General features: G+C 40.6%; 2 protein-coding genes across 2 annotated transcripts in view; one reads left to right on the top strand and one right to left on the bottom strand.

Moving 5' to 3' along the window:
* The window catches only part of LOC109142617 (oligodendrocyte-myelin glycoprotein), a 10,778-nt gene extending 7,530 nt beyond the window's left edge, over positions 1 to 3,248 (top strand). Inside the window, exon 3 of the mRNA XM_019277225.2 lies at positions 1,308 to 3,248. Coding sequence (XP_019132770.1) covers positions 1,308 to 2,298 — 991 coding nt within the window. The 3' untranslated portion in view covers positions 2,299 to 3,248. The remainder of the gene's footprint in view (positions 1 to 1,307) is intronic.
* The window catches only part of LOC104938354 (neurofibromin), a 162,546-nt gene that overhangs the window by 73,138 nt on the left and 74,746 nt on the right, over positions 1 to 14,662 (bottom strand). Inside the window, exons 31-34 of the mRNA XM_019274828.2 lie at positions 13,546 to 13,643; positions 12,519 to 12,665; positions 12,269 to 12,415; positions 7,408 to 7,518 (exon numbers count right to left, since the gene is read on the bottom strand). Coding sequence (XP_019130373.2) covers positions 7,408 to 7,518; positions 12,269 to 12,415; positions 12,519 to 12,665; positions 13,546 to 13,643 — 503 coding nt within the window. The remainder of the gene's footprint in view (positions 1 to 7,407; positions 7,519 to 12,268; positions 12,416 to 12,518; positions 12,666 to 13,545; positions 13,644 to 14,662) is intronic.

Consider the following 14,662-nt stretch of genomic DNA (forward strand, 5'->3'; position numbering starts at 1 on the left):
ATATAGATTATATAATATATAATAATATATATATATATATATATATATGATATATATATATATATATATATATATATATATATACACATATATGTATATGTGTATGTATATGTAATATATATATATATATATTATTTTATATATATATATTATATATGTATAATATACATATATATATATATACAACATATATATATATATTGTGTGTGTATAATAATATATATGTATAATATAATATATATGTGTATATATATATATATGTATATATGTATATGTGTGTGTGTTATATATATAATATATTAGTGCTGTCAAAATTAACGCGTTAATTGTCGATTAATTTAAGAATTAACGCGTTAAAAAAAAATTAACGCAATTAACGCAGTTTGTTTACTTCCGGTGGCGGCCGCCATTTTGGATGTGGCAAAGTAGAGCTTTGTTTCCCAGATATTAGTGTGTGTGTGTGAATGGGTGTATAGAGGCATTAACTTAAAGCCCTCACGGAGACTGCGCCCTGGGCGGTCGCCCACATTGCCCATAGAAAACCGGCCCTGCTTGTTTTAGTTTACGACGCAGCAGATCTGCCACATCCAATATGGCGACACGTTAACGTATCGCAGCAACGGACCAACCTGCCAGTGAGGCGTCTGTGCATATGATGTCATATGATCTACCTAACTAAAGGAGAGTCTATGTATATGTCTATGATCTATCCTAACTAAAGGAGAGTCTATGTTTATATGTCTATGATCTATCTAACTAAAGGAGAGTCTAGTGTTATATGTCTATGATCTATCCTAACTAAAGGAGAGTCTGTGCATATATGTCTATGATCTATCCTAACTAAAGAGAGTCTGTGGTGTAAAGATGGATAAGGACGGACTTTTAGGGGGAACATTTCACTTTAAAAAGTTGCCCGACGGCTCGTTGGACAAAAACAAGGCAATTTGCACGTTTGCAAAGCGAATTAAATTCCACAGAAGTAACACGACTTAACATATCACCTCAAAGCAAAACACCCAGTCTACACTACAGGAGTGTGGCACTCGTCAGTATATTCCTCATTCTGGCTTTTTTCTGTTTGCACTGTGCATATGTGCACCTTAAGCCAATAACATGTGAATTTCATATACTTATCTGAGTTTATTCTACATTATTTGATCATTTTACATAAATAAATATTCATAATAAGCTTCAGTCTCAGAAAAAATGCATTAATTTATTGATACATTTTATTTTGATATTAATCGCGATTAAGTACAGAAAATATATAGAATAAAATAAAATAAAATATTACACTCTTCTGAAAGCTTGCAGCTTCTGGACAGCCAGCTCAGCCACTATGCCCACCTCCGAACCCTGGACCTGTCCTACAACCGCCTGGAGAGCTTGCCCCCCTCCTTGCCGCGCTCTCTGTGGGATATCCGCGCGGCAGGAAACCATCTACGTTCGCTGGATAAAAACGACACAGCTTATCACTGGAATCTGAAAGTACTGGACTTGTCAGACAATGAGCTGGAGAGAGTGGTTTTCATTAACAACACACTGCCGAGTCTCCAAGCTCTCAACCTCAGTCACAACAGGTTTTGGACAGTGCCCACAAATATGCCACACAACTTGGAGAGTATTGATTTGTCACATAATTATCTGACACAGATCCTGCCTGGATCATTGGATCGGCTACCAAGGCTAGCCCAGTTTTATTTGCATGCTAATCGCTTCTCATGGTTGTCTGAAGGAATCTTTAATAAGTTGAAGGTGCTGGAAGTGATGACTCTTGGGGATAACCCCTGGGCTTGTGAAGAAGAAGAAAACATAACAAGGCTCCTGAGATGGGCTGAGCAGACCCATGCAACCGTCTTAGGCTGCCCCTGTTATACAAGACCCATCTGTGGGCAAACCCATCTGGGTACACCAGGGAGGGAGAGACACTCTGCACTGTTCACAGAGCCACCACTTTGGGTTAATAGCAGAGGTGAAGGGCATGGTGGTCAATCGCCTGCAAGAACAGTAGAGGTTACGTCTAGTTACCAGGCAAAATCTGCACTTTTTGGAACAGGAACGTATCAGGACAAAAGAGAAGTGAATGAAACTGGGGATTACAAAGTGCTTGTTCGGACAACTTCCACAGGTTTTGACAGTATCTCGACACACACAAGCACAACAGCAAGCCCACTGTCTACAACAAGGAAGCCTAAAGTAGCTAACTCACGGAATAACGTTCAGGGACTCCTCGTTGAGACCCAACAAACTGTCACCATGACTATTTTAGTCATGATGACAGCTTTCATCACCTTCTGAACTACACTGACGGCATAAAGAACACACTACTCACTGGATTATTTTGAACTGTGAATATATGACCAAGTAACTCCATTTCGCACTCTTAATTTTAATTTTCCTTGTAAAAACTGTTGTGACTATTACTGCCTTCCACCAGTTTATCATCAATTTAAAAGAGCTCAACATGCACAATATGACTGTTCAAACCCTGTACACAACCATGAACTGTATAAACTTACAAGATAGAAAAGTACTCAAAATATCTGAATGAATCAACAGAAGTGGTTATGTCAATGCTCAACTCTCACATCCTGATTCCACCAGACACAGGTCTATGAATCATGTCTGCCATGTAGTTTTGTTCTGTCCTATGCATTGCTTCATCCCCTACTGGGAGCGTTCGAATAGCAAAGAACTTTCACCAGCTGATTTTGTTGATATGCTCAGATTTCGTTGATTTGATCAATTAAGATTCTTGTGCTTCTACTATGAGTGAGGAGGATAACTATTTAATTAGTTATTTTTTTGTCTATTTTTACCATTGATTTATTTTGAAAATTTACCAGATTATCTATGTTGTTCCTGTTCCTGACGTCCTGCCTGGCTCAATCTGCTATGTGCAGCCTCACACGGCTAGATGAGGCACTTTTGGTGGAATTACAAGCATTGTCCAGCAGCCATGCCCAGCTGTCAGTGTAATGCTTCCATACTGACAGAATGAGACTCACAGATTATGCACCATGCTTTCTTTCTAATAGTAGATAGATGCTTGTGCTACATTTGGTCCTACCAAGTCAGTCAAAACAGGATTGACAATATGCATTACATAACATTTCATAGCCCATATTTGCACACCAGGCTACACGCTCTGTCAGCAAGTAGTGAGGAGCCAATAATGTCTACACAAAATAGAAAAAAGTTGCTAATAAAGGGCTAGTTAAATGAAAGAAATAAAAGGAAAAATAGAATAGAAATAGGTGTTCCTGTCTACAGTGGAAAAGAAAAATCTATTAATTACAATAATACAATGCATTGTATCCTTTATGATATAACACAACAAACAAACAAAATAAACAAGAAGAAAAACAAAAGCACAATAAACAAATAATTATATGTTAATAAATGTTGAAAAGAAAGAGTAAGATGGCCCATCAGAATTTCAGCAAAGGCAAGAACTGTTTTGTGTTCCATTCTCCGTCATAATATTGGTGTTTTTTTTGTGTGTGTGTAAGGTCCGTTCAAAAGGGGGCTGACAATATATTCAGTATTCTGTTAGTCCAACTGACAAATCATGATAAAGAGCAACCCTACTGCATGACTCCTGGTTGCATTATCCGCTGCTGTGGCAATTACACAGGACAGCAGTAAAGTAAGTGGTTTGGTGTCTGACGAAGAAAAGAGACAGAGGTGAGCACAACTGTTCTTTTACACATCATTCCTTTCTATGTTTCCATTACATTTTGGTTGATAGGTATGTAAGACCACAATTGTAAAACTTTTTCCTGGGGGCTCCAAACTAAAGAAAAGCAAAGGTTGGTGGTGGACATTATGGATCCTGGGGTTAAAGTGTTTAGCATGCCAGATCTGTACATCTGAACATTTTTTCATCAGCATGGTGAAAATTACTCTTCAATTAGAACCCTGAATGGCGACAAGTCACAGTGACAACAATGAATTAATTTATCAGCGTCTTTGAGTTCTTGAAAAGCGCTATATAAATCCAATGTATTATTATTATTATTATTGTGTAATGAGTCATTAGTCTATGTGTAATTCACTGTACTGAAGAGTTGTAATACTGTTGGTTCCCCTAACCCTAACACATCTTTTTTCTTCACATATTAAGAAATGAATTTGCAACCAAACCAGGATTTCAAACTACTCTGTAGTCTTCCCATATGGACTGTTACCTTTGCAGAGATTTAGTTAAACTCTATTGCAAATAAAAACCATATGAATAAAAACATAGGTTGACTCTTGGTTATTTATGGACAGACTAGGGTTGCAAAATTCTGGGAATTTACAAAATTGAAGGTTGGCCCTTAACAGGGAAATTAAATATAGTTGGTGAAAATATATTTTAGCATTTCATGCAATTATACTTGAATATCTGCTTCCTCAATCTCATACACATAGCACTTACTGCAGGGCTATTGAGGCCACGCCTCCTACATGCACTGTACATTCCTCCCTTACATGCATAGCTGATAGGTTAGACCCTAAATAAGCTATAGCTGGCATCATTTCATTGACCTTTTATGAGGCTAATTTATCTTGATGGTAGCTTACCCACAATTACTAAATTACACCAAATTTTCCACCCCTTTGCAACCCGAGGACAGACTAATTAGCTTTTTACAAAACAAAATAATGATTAAGTCCGACCTAATGCTCATGACAAATAATGTTTTCTACACTTCATTATATTTTGTTTTATTTTTCAAAATCCAAAGTGTTTTTTTCTTTCCTTTATAAGGATTCTTTCCTGAGGCCTTATAAAAAAAAACTCCCTAGGCATACATGTCCACATCTTAGATGGGCCAAAGACGTGTGTACTCGAATAGAAAACAACACAAAACAATACAATGCACATTAGGTGCATTTGACAGAAGACATTTCCCTGCTCTGTACTTAAAGCTCAGAGAGAATTCTAGCCATGACAGGGAGGTTAAGGTTAAGCCTTGGGGGTTGAAGGGTTGATTTAAAAAGGGACACTTTTTTCAAGATGGAATCTATTTTCAAATAGTTTTGTCTCTAATGATGAATAATGGGACCAACATTTTTTGAAATTGATTCAGTATTCAGTGTGATGAAGAAAATACATCCTGACATATGGAAAACCTGAAACCCCTACTGGGCTGGTCCCTTGATCAAGGGATAATACACATTGGGGGCAGTGTAGACTTGCTAACTGAGTAATCAAATAACGTCTAGGTCCCATTGTTTAGGTCTCAAACCTTTTGCCCATACCAAGTGTGAGTTCTTGCCCTTTTGCCTGGCTGGCTCCAACCTCCAGGCCTGCCCTCTCTACCCTAGGTCACCTACCCCCTCCTTTCCATCTACTGCCCAACCCCTTTACCTTCTCTTGCCTCCCTCACCTTTTTGTTCCATCCCTATTTACATAGTAATCATGACTGTTTTCTGTATAAAAGTATTTCCCTTCATTTGCTCTGGGTCAACTCATTGGCTCAGATAGGTTCTGTGACTGTCAGTTCACCAGTGTGCCAGAATGCTTTTTAATAAACATACACCACCACAGCAAACATCTGAACTGGGCTTTTTTTCTTCGACAAGTGCTACAGCCAACAGCCGTAAAACCGGCTGCAGAGTGTAATGCTTTGGGACAATTACATACCATCAATGTGCACCCACTTGAACTGCTTGTTTTTGCCACTCTGGTGAGTTCAAACTAATATGTTAAAACACCTAAAGGCCAACTCACACCGGACGCGGAACGGAAGCGGAACGGAAGCGGAACGGCACTGCCGCGGTCACCGTAGCAAATAGAATCCAGTCTAGTCAATGAGAGCACTCACACCGGGCGCGGATCAGACGCGGATCAGAAGCGTCCCAGAAGCGTCTCTCCGCGCCACGGCTTTCCGCAGGATTTCTATTTCTTCCGCGAGCTGCAGCTGAACCTCGTAAATTTCAACAGAGCACTGCGCATCAGACAGGAAACCGGGCCTTGAATCAACATAATAAACTTCCGCCCCCTTTCAAAATAAAACACAATACTCAGTTCATGTAGCTTTTTACAACTTCACATCAACGTGACGTCATGACCGGTGGCACCAGGTGATCAAAGATCGATCAAAGGGTCTCAACGAGAGACTAACTGTTGAAGTGGAACAACACACAATCCTTTATGACACAACAGATGCTTTTTATAATCTCCTCCACGTCGGAGAAGCAAAGTCAGCTGTTTGTTGTTGTTGTTTTCTTTATACACTGTTTATCGCGGGGTCTCGGGTATGTCCAGGATTCTCGCGTGATCTCGTGATCTCGCGTGAATACGGCCGGCTCGCTCCGCTGCCGTTCCGCGGCTGATCCGCGTCCGGTGTGAGTTGACGCCGGGCAAAGTACCGTTCCGCTTCCGTTCCGCTTCCGTTCCGCGTTCGGTGTGAGTCCCGTGTAAGTCACACAATGACAAACAAAATAAGTGAACAAGGCAACGGTAGACAAGCAACTCCTGTGTTCTGGCTGATGTTTTTTTTTTTTTTCTGATGAAGGCTGTTGAGTGATATCATGGCTGTTTCTGGTTACACAAAAAATATCATGCTCTTTAATAAAAAAGATACATCTTTTTAGGGCTGTTACGGGAATTTTAAAGAAAAACCCTTAAATAAGTAGGATCGGATTCAAAGCATCAAAGTTTAAGTTGAATTTATTATTCTTGTACAAGAGGAGCTTTTCACAGTGCAACACACTAAAGGGGTTACAGAGAAAAAGGCTCCTGGAGGAGCTCTGACAGTTGGTTCTTATACATTTTCCTAAAGATGGACTGTCTCAACCCCTGAAAATTGTTAACAGACAATTTGCACATTTAGCATCTAAACAGTTTTCTTCAACATATCCCCTGATCAGTAGTCAGTATGTCCCCAATCTAGATGTCACCTCTCTGACCTGTCCCTGGGCCTCATTCTGTTCTGGAATTCCTCTATTTATACATTAACCTGAACTTTACCTTACCCTGCCAGTCTCAGTAAAACAGCAATAAAGGAAAGTGCCCTCAAGACATGTAATAAATAGGAACAAACATTGTATAAGTTAAAACATCTAAATAGCTGTGTAACCCTGATTTTTATGACAAGGGTCCTTTCCATAATGTTGTCATATTCTTATAATAATAATCTGAGCCTTTCAGTTTAAAAAGCAAGCACATTTAGTGGGCATATATTGATGGAATGCATTTGCACTGATGGATTACACAAGTAACTAAATTGACCCAATAGTAGGTTCTGATGCTATACAGACTGCTATGGTGGTATTGTATTGGACTACATTATATTGAATGAGGTTTTTAATAATTTGACATAGAGAGGGGCAAATATATTAGAAGTTACATGATCGCCTGATTTGCATGGGCATGCATTTGTTTTAGAAGTAACATGAACTTCCAGATCCTACCTGCGAGCCACATAGTAGAACACTGGGTTGCCAGTCTTGGATGTTCCTGCCTGGTAGAAGATATTGAGGGTCTTTAAGGCTTTAAATTCCTCCTTCTCATGGACCTGGTGCCTACAAAACAAAGACAGATGAGGATCAGTCACTCTTTTTTTTTCCATTTGATATAGGGTTGTATTAGAGTAACATTATATTGGATTTTATATTCTATTCCCCAAGTAGGGAAATGTGTCCATAGGACCTGATGAACCACAAGCTAGATTCTTAGAAATGTTGTTTTCAGTTGCAGATACCATTTTGGATTTGAATATCATTAGAAAATGTTGAATCATGTTTTAGATGTTTAATGACCCTAGAAAGAAAAATGAAAAAGAAGAAAAACAGCAGCTACAAAGCACCTTGGTGATAACTTCAGCATGAAGTTGTTGCTACTTTAACAAGAGAAAGAAGAAACTAAACTCAAGAAGTCAATTTTAGGGAACTTACAATGACAGTGGTAGAAACAGTTCCGTCATCTGTGACAACTTCACCAGTAAAACTTAAGAGCCACAGCATTAAGCAGTTAATTCGCAGGCAGTTTTAATTTCTCTTCACAAAGAGTGTAATTAGAAAGAAAAGGCTACAGAAAAACACCCCAAATTGATTTGAATAATTGTCATTTACTTGGAATGGAATCCAGATTTTTGTTATTTAGACAAAAAGTCTTGAATGAGCAGTCTCTGCTGTAACAGTGAATGTTTGGGAAATGACAGAAATTAAAAGATCATGAATGCATGATCCTTAAAGCAGCTTATGAGGGAGATGAGGTTTGAAACTAAAACCAGTTCTTCAATAGTTTAAAAACTTAATACAAAATAAATCAACATCTCCAACAGTGGAGGATTAAATATGGACTCTTGAATATCAGGTCCTTGTTTGCTACCTTTAACCCCTGCGAAATACACTGAACAAAAATATAAACGCAACAATTTTGTTTTTGTTTCCATTTTTCATGAGATGAACTCAAAGATCTAAAGCATTTTCTAGATACACAAAATAACAATTTCTCTCAAATATTGTTCACAAATCTGTCTAAATCTGTGATAGTGAGCACTTCTCCTTTGCCGAGTTAATCCATCCCACCTCACAGATGTGGCATATCAAGATGCTGATTAGACAGCATGAATATTGCACAGGTGTGCCTTAGGCTGGCCACAATAAAAAGCCACTCTGAAATGTGCAGTTTTGTTCTATTGGCATAGAGTTCAGGTTCAGATCAGGTTGTTGATTGTGGCCTGTGGAATGTTTTGTTGATTGTGGCCTGTGGAATGTTGGTCCACTCCTCTTCAATGGGTGTGCGAAGTTGCTGGATACTGGCAGGAACTGGAACACGCTGTCGTATATGCCGATACAGAGCAGGCTCAGTGGGTGACATGTCCGGTGAGTATGCTGGCCATGCAAGAACTGGGATGTTTTCAGCTTCCAGGAATTGTGTACAGATCCTTGCAACATGGGGCCGTGCATTATCATGCTGCAACATGAGGTGATGGTCGTGGATGAATGGCACAACAATGGGCCTCGGGATCTCGTCATGGTATCTCTGTGCATTCACAATGTCATCAATAAAATGCACCCGGGTTCGTCGTCCATAACATATGCCTGCCCATACCATAACCCCACCGCCACCATGGGCCACTCGATCCACAACATTGACATCAGAAAACCGCTCACCCACACGACGCCACACACGCTGTCTGCCCTGTACAGTGAAAACCGTGAAGAGAACACCTCTTGAACGTGCCAGACACCATCGAATGTGAGCATTTGCCCACTCAAATCGGTTACGACGACGAACTGGAGTCAGGTCTAGGGCTGTCGCAATAACCGCAAAAATGAATCACCGCAATATTATGAGACCCACTGCAGACCCACCGCCGACACCGCGTAACCAAGGTAACCAGACACGTTACAGTGAGAGCGGGAGAGATGCCAGCTGCGCTTGTTCCAAAGCCAAATGTAACTTCTTGGGAGCATTTTGGCTTTCAGTCAAATGAAAAGGGGGAACCAGCTAATTTAGATGAGGCAATTTGTAAAATCTGCCTCAAAAAAATTCAAGTAAAACAAGGAAACACATCAAATTTAAGGTCTCACCTAGCAAGCTACCATCCCGCTATAGATGCGAGGCTGCCACCGCCCTCAAGACCCACACCGAGTCGCGCAACAGCGGGTGCCAGCCGACAACTTGGAGTAGCCGAAGCCTTTGCTTCCAAGTACAGCACTGGAAGTGACAGACATAAATGCCTAACTGATGCCGTTACACGGTACCTAGTTGAGGAGATGGTGCCGTTTAACGCGGTGGAGAAACCGGCATTCAAGTCGCTGCTACAGAAATTTGACAAGCAGTAGGAGTTGCCTGGGAAAACCTACTTTTCAGAGACTGCTGTCCTGAAAATGTACTGTGCAGCCAGAGCATCTGTTCAGATTGAGCTCAAAGACGTGGACTATTTTTCTGCCACCACTGACATATGGTCAAGTGTTAATATGACACCTAACGGTACATTATCTGACCACAGACTGGACTCTAAAATCCCGCTGCCTCGAAACGGTGGTTATGCCGCAGAATCATACATCCGACAATATTGCAGAGGCTCTCCACAGCGCATTTGAGGAGTGGTCGCTGGATGAGAAAAAGCTGGCATGCATAACCACAGACAACGGGGCAAACATTGTCGCAGCAGTGAAAAAAATGGACTGGATGTGGCTGAACTGCTTCGGACATAATTTGCATCTGGCAGTGACAAATGCAATGGCAAGTGTCAAAGATAGCACAACACGAGCAATGGGCCTCTGTCACTCACTGGTGGGTGCGTTCATCTCATCTCTCATCTCTTTTTTATTAGCTTCTTTAATAAGCTTTATTTCTACTACTATTACTATATTATATATCCTACGAGTTAAGTAATAAGTAATTCAGTAGCCTAAATAACCCTTTTTTCTTTTTTGGGTCGGGCTGTGTGTGTGTGTGTGTGTGTGTGTGTGTGTGTGTGTGTGCGCGCACCGCAGGTCGAGACCCCGATGAGGACGACAAGCATGCAGATGAGCTTCCCTGAGACGGTTTTTGACAGTTTCTGCAGAATTTTTTTTTGGTTATGCAAACCGATTGTTGCAGCAGCTGTCCGAGTGACTGGTCTCAGACATCTTGGAGGTGAACATGCTGGATGCGGAGGTCCTGGGCTGGTGTGGTTACACGTGGTCTGTGGTAGTGAGGCCGGTTGGATGTACTGCCAAATTCTTTGAAATGTCTTTGGAGACGGCTTATGGTAGAGAAATGAACATTCAGTTCATGGGCAACAGCTCTGGTGGACATTCCTGCTGTCAGCATGCCAACTGCATCTGTGGCATTGTGCTGTGTGATGGAACTGAACATTTTAGTGAAGCCTTTTATTGTGGCCAGCCTAAGGCACACCTGTGCAATATTGATGCTGTCTAGTCAGCATCTTGGTATGCCACACCTATGAGGTGGGATGGATCATCTCGGCAAAAGAGAAGTCACAAATTTAGACAGATTTGTGAGAAATGGTTATTTTGTGTATAAAGAAAATGTTTTAGATCTTTGAGTTTATCTCATGAAAAATGGGAGCAAAAACAAAAGTGTTGCATTTATATTTTTGTTCAGTGTAGATCATCTTGTTGATAGTACTGCAGGTTCATTACGAACAAACCTCAACTCTATTGCACCTCTGAAAAAGAAGCTAGTGAAAGTTACAAAAGACCTTCTAATGACACCAGACAAAGGATTTCTTTCTCTTGTTAGATTTCAGCGCTGCATTTGACACCACTGACCGTCAAATTCTTTTACAGAGACTTGAACATCTAATAAGCTGGTTTGAGTCTTATCTTTTCAGATCTGTCTCAGTTCATTCATGTTAATGAATGAAGTCAGTCACGGAGTTCCACAAGGTTCTGGGCTTGGACCACTTCTATTTAGCTTATATATGCTTCCTTTTCTGTCTGCTGCTCGTGTACTGACAGGAACCAAAATCAGAGATCATATTTCTCCTATTTTGGCTTCTTTGCATTGGCTACACTTAGTTATACTGCTATAGGTAGGTCTCAACCTCTGTCTCGGTCTTGGTCTCTGTCTCTCTATTTATCTTTCTAAACCCCCCTCCTCCCTCTCTCTCTGCCCAGGGTTTCTGCCCGTTAAAAGAAAGTTTTTCCTTGCCACCATCGCCAAGTGCGGTCCAAACCTGCTCTGTATGGAAAGTCATGAGATAACTTTTGTTATTATTTGGCGCTATAAAAATGAAATTGAATTGAGTTAGCAGATTTCTTGTCAATTTCCAAGAGTGGCCTGAAATTACCAGCTGACAGGCAATCCTTAAACCTCTTAAGTAAAGGAGTGTCAACCCAGCTCCAGTCTGGCATGGCTGAGATATCCTACTTCATCCTCTCCCAAAGTTTGCCTGGCGTGGCAACCTGCAGATAAGGCTCTTGAAAATAAAGCAGCTGTAGTGTTCACACAAGCTGGGCTGAGCTAAGGCAGGCTACACATACCAGGTGAGTATCCATACCCGCTATCTTTGCTCCACACACACAGTCCCATGATTCGGGTCTTTCTGCTAGAATGAGCTTGGTGTAGTTGGCATGCCTAGCTGATACATTATGCTTCCACAACGCTATGGTGAGTGAGCTTTGGAAAACTAAGCTAGCCACCTTACTAATGCTAGCTGGACTAAGTGCTTGGTGTTACCTGTAACAGGTGAGCTACAGTTAGCTGTATGTGGACAGCAACAGTAGCGTCATAATGTCCCTCCCTGAAACCTCGTATTTCTATGGTAAAGAAATAGAAAATCATTATGTTAGAGGCTGGGACGAATCCTACCTGGTCATGAACTCTTCAAACTTGGAGCTGGTCAGGTTGAGACTAGACCAGTGTGTGTCAGCCACAGGTTTGTGTTCAGGAGGTCCCAGGTAGGCCAGCAGGGTTGCCATCTTGTCAAAAGGTCGCCTGCCTACAGCCTTGTGGTCCCTGAAAATCAGATCATAATGAGGTCATGTTTATAGTAGTTCAGTATTGAGCTTATATAATAGTACACAAGAGCACTGTGCTTCACCAAATAATCTGTTCTGACCTGTTACTGGAGAGGTATTGGCCAATTCTCTCCTGGTTGTTCCACAGCAGGCGGTGTAATGCCAGCACATTGCCATCACTGATAAAGGACAGACTGTGGTTGACAGAGTCACTAGGTGGAGAATCAGATGCTATGTCCAAGAAAAATCTGTGGTAAGGTGAGCACAGAGAGAGGCACTTCACTGCTATAGTCAAAGATACTTTCCAAGAGTTTTGTACACCATTGGTGCTGTAGAGAAATGTTGTCATTTAGAGGGTTTCTGTTTTCTGCATATCATGTTTTTCACAGGATACTAGCACTGCAATAAATCACTGAGTAGTTGTTGGCTAGTCAGTCATAGCTTTTTTTAGGATTAGAAAGATTTCAGCTTCTGAAATATGAAATATTATCTGGTTTCTTTAGGACTTCATCATAAACCAAATATGTTTGGTTGGTCAACAAAACAAGACATTTGAGGACATCACCTTGGGATTTGGGAAACAGTAATCAAACATATGTTTTAATTGCAGGTCTATAGGATACTTTAGCAGCTGTCAAAAAGCAAGGTAACAAACTTTGGGGGGCACTAAAATAAGGTACGGTACTTCCAACACCCAAAAATGTTGCAGAAGTGGGTCAAATGAGACATGTAGCAGCAGAATCACACAAGAAAGCTGCATGATGCAGTAAAAAGTCATATGCAGCATTCATGTCAAGGCAGCTGACATTTATGACACATTAATAATTAAATGCTGGTGTGATTTACTAATTATCACAATAAGCTGTCATTAACTAACTGAAAAGGTATGCACAGTGCTTTGGTTAAACAGTGTCATGCCATGGGTCAATATCATTGAAGCCACGACAACTTCTAGTTTGAATTCTTTCAAATCAAGCAATAACTGTAACCAAGCTATAGTTTGGATAGTTATTTAAACAAGTCATTTTAAACAAAGTTACAGAAACACACATTTATCATCTGTTGAATGGGAAGAAAACAGACTGAAGGGGATTTCTGTTGTGTTTTGTGATTGAATGAGTGTTTTACCTCCTGGCTGAATCAAAGTTGCTCTTCACAAAGTCATTAAAAGGCCTCATGTGCTCTTCTTTTGTAAACAAGACATGGTTTGCAATACTCTGCAAGATCTGAAGGGAAAGACAGGAATATACAACACAAATATTAAAAACAATCAACCACTAGTTAAAGTAGTAACTGACATTACTCAAGTCAACTGATGAATCTTGCTACGAGCCACAACACCAATAGCTGGCCTGGTTTTGTTTTCACCTTGTGAGTCTGTGTGTGTGTCATCAAGGCAAAATGAAAGGTGTTGTATATCTATCAGTACACAGAGTTTGCCAGCACGTTATAACAGTACTGTACTGTACAGGTGTTAGGCTAAAGTCAAAATCAAAATCAAGATCAAAGGTTAAGGCTGATTACCAAGATTGGTGTGGTCGACCCACGAGTACTACATAATGCATTAATGACTACTCAATACTCATGCAGCATTTTCCATTAATTCTGTACATGTGGCAGTCTGCCACAGCATCATAATGAGCCAAAAATATTTGTACACTTCAAGCTGAACTTTCTAGTGACGCTACTTTGGTGCACCACTGAAGAGAGGGTAAAACAGATAATGGTGTCAAGCTGGCACAGAGACAGTTCATAAAGTTATAATACAGTCCATAGTTATAGAATATAACACTTGTGTGGACACTCACCAGAGAAAACAAAGAAGAAAAGGCAGTTCACCTCGCAGTTTAGCCACAGCTAGTAAGCAAGTAGCAAGTTCCTCGGTCAGTAATTTGTAGCAGCTCATTAAAAAAATGCATTGGTTTGTTATGCTATACTGATGTGTAATCAGGTGAATGGTGCCTTTATCACTCTCACTGTGCAACCCTACCAGTTTTCACATGATGTAACTTGCTTGTGCTACTATCACCTGCAGGAGGTACGTAACGCTTTGCAGCACTTTACACAGCAGCTGCTTTACCTCAACTCTCTCAGTTTTCACAGTAAAATAAACTGCTGTCAACTGTAGCTGCTGTTAGCTAAAGTTAGCTCAGTTTGAGTTGGGCTCCCCAGACTGTGAGCTCAGAGCACCAAGGGAGTGCTAGTGTTTGTACCACAGGTATTTTTTGGCCACAAGGAAGAGAAA

This window comes from Larimichthys crocea, unplaced genomic scaffold, assembly GCF_000972845.2.
Source record: "Larimichthys crocea isolate SSNF unplaced genomic scaffold, L_crocea_2.0 scaffold320, whole genome shotgun sequence".
Taxonomy (NCBI): Eukaryota; Metazoa; Chordata; class Actinopteri; family Sciaenidae; genus Larimichthys; species Larimichthys crocea.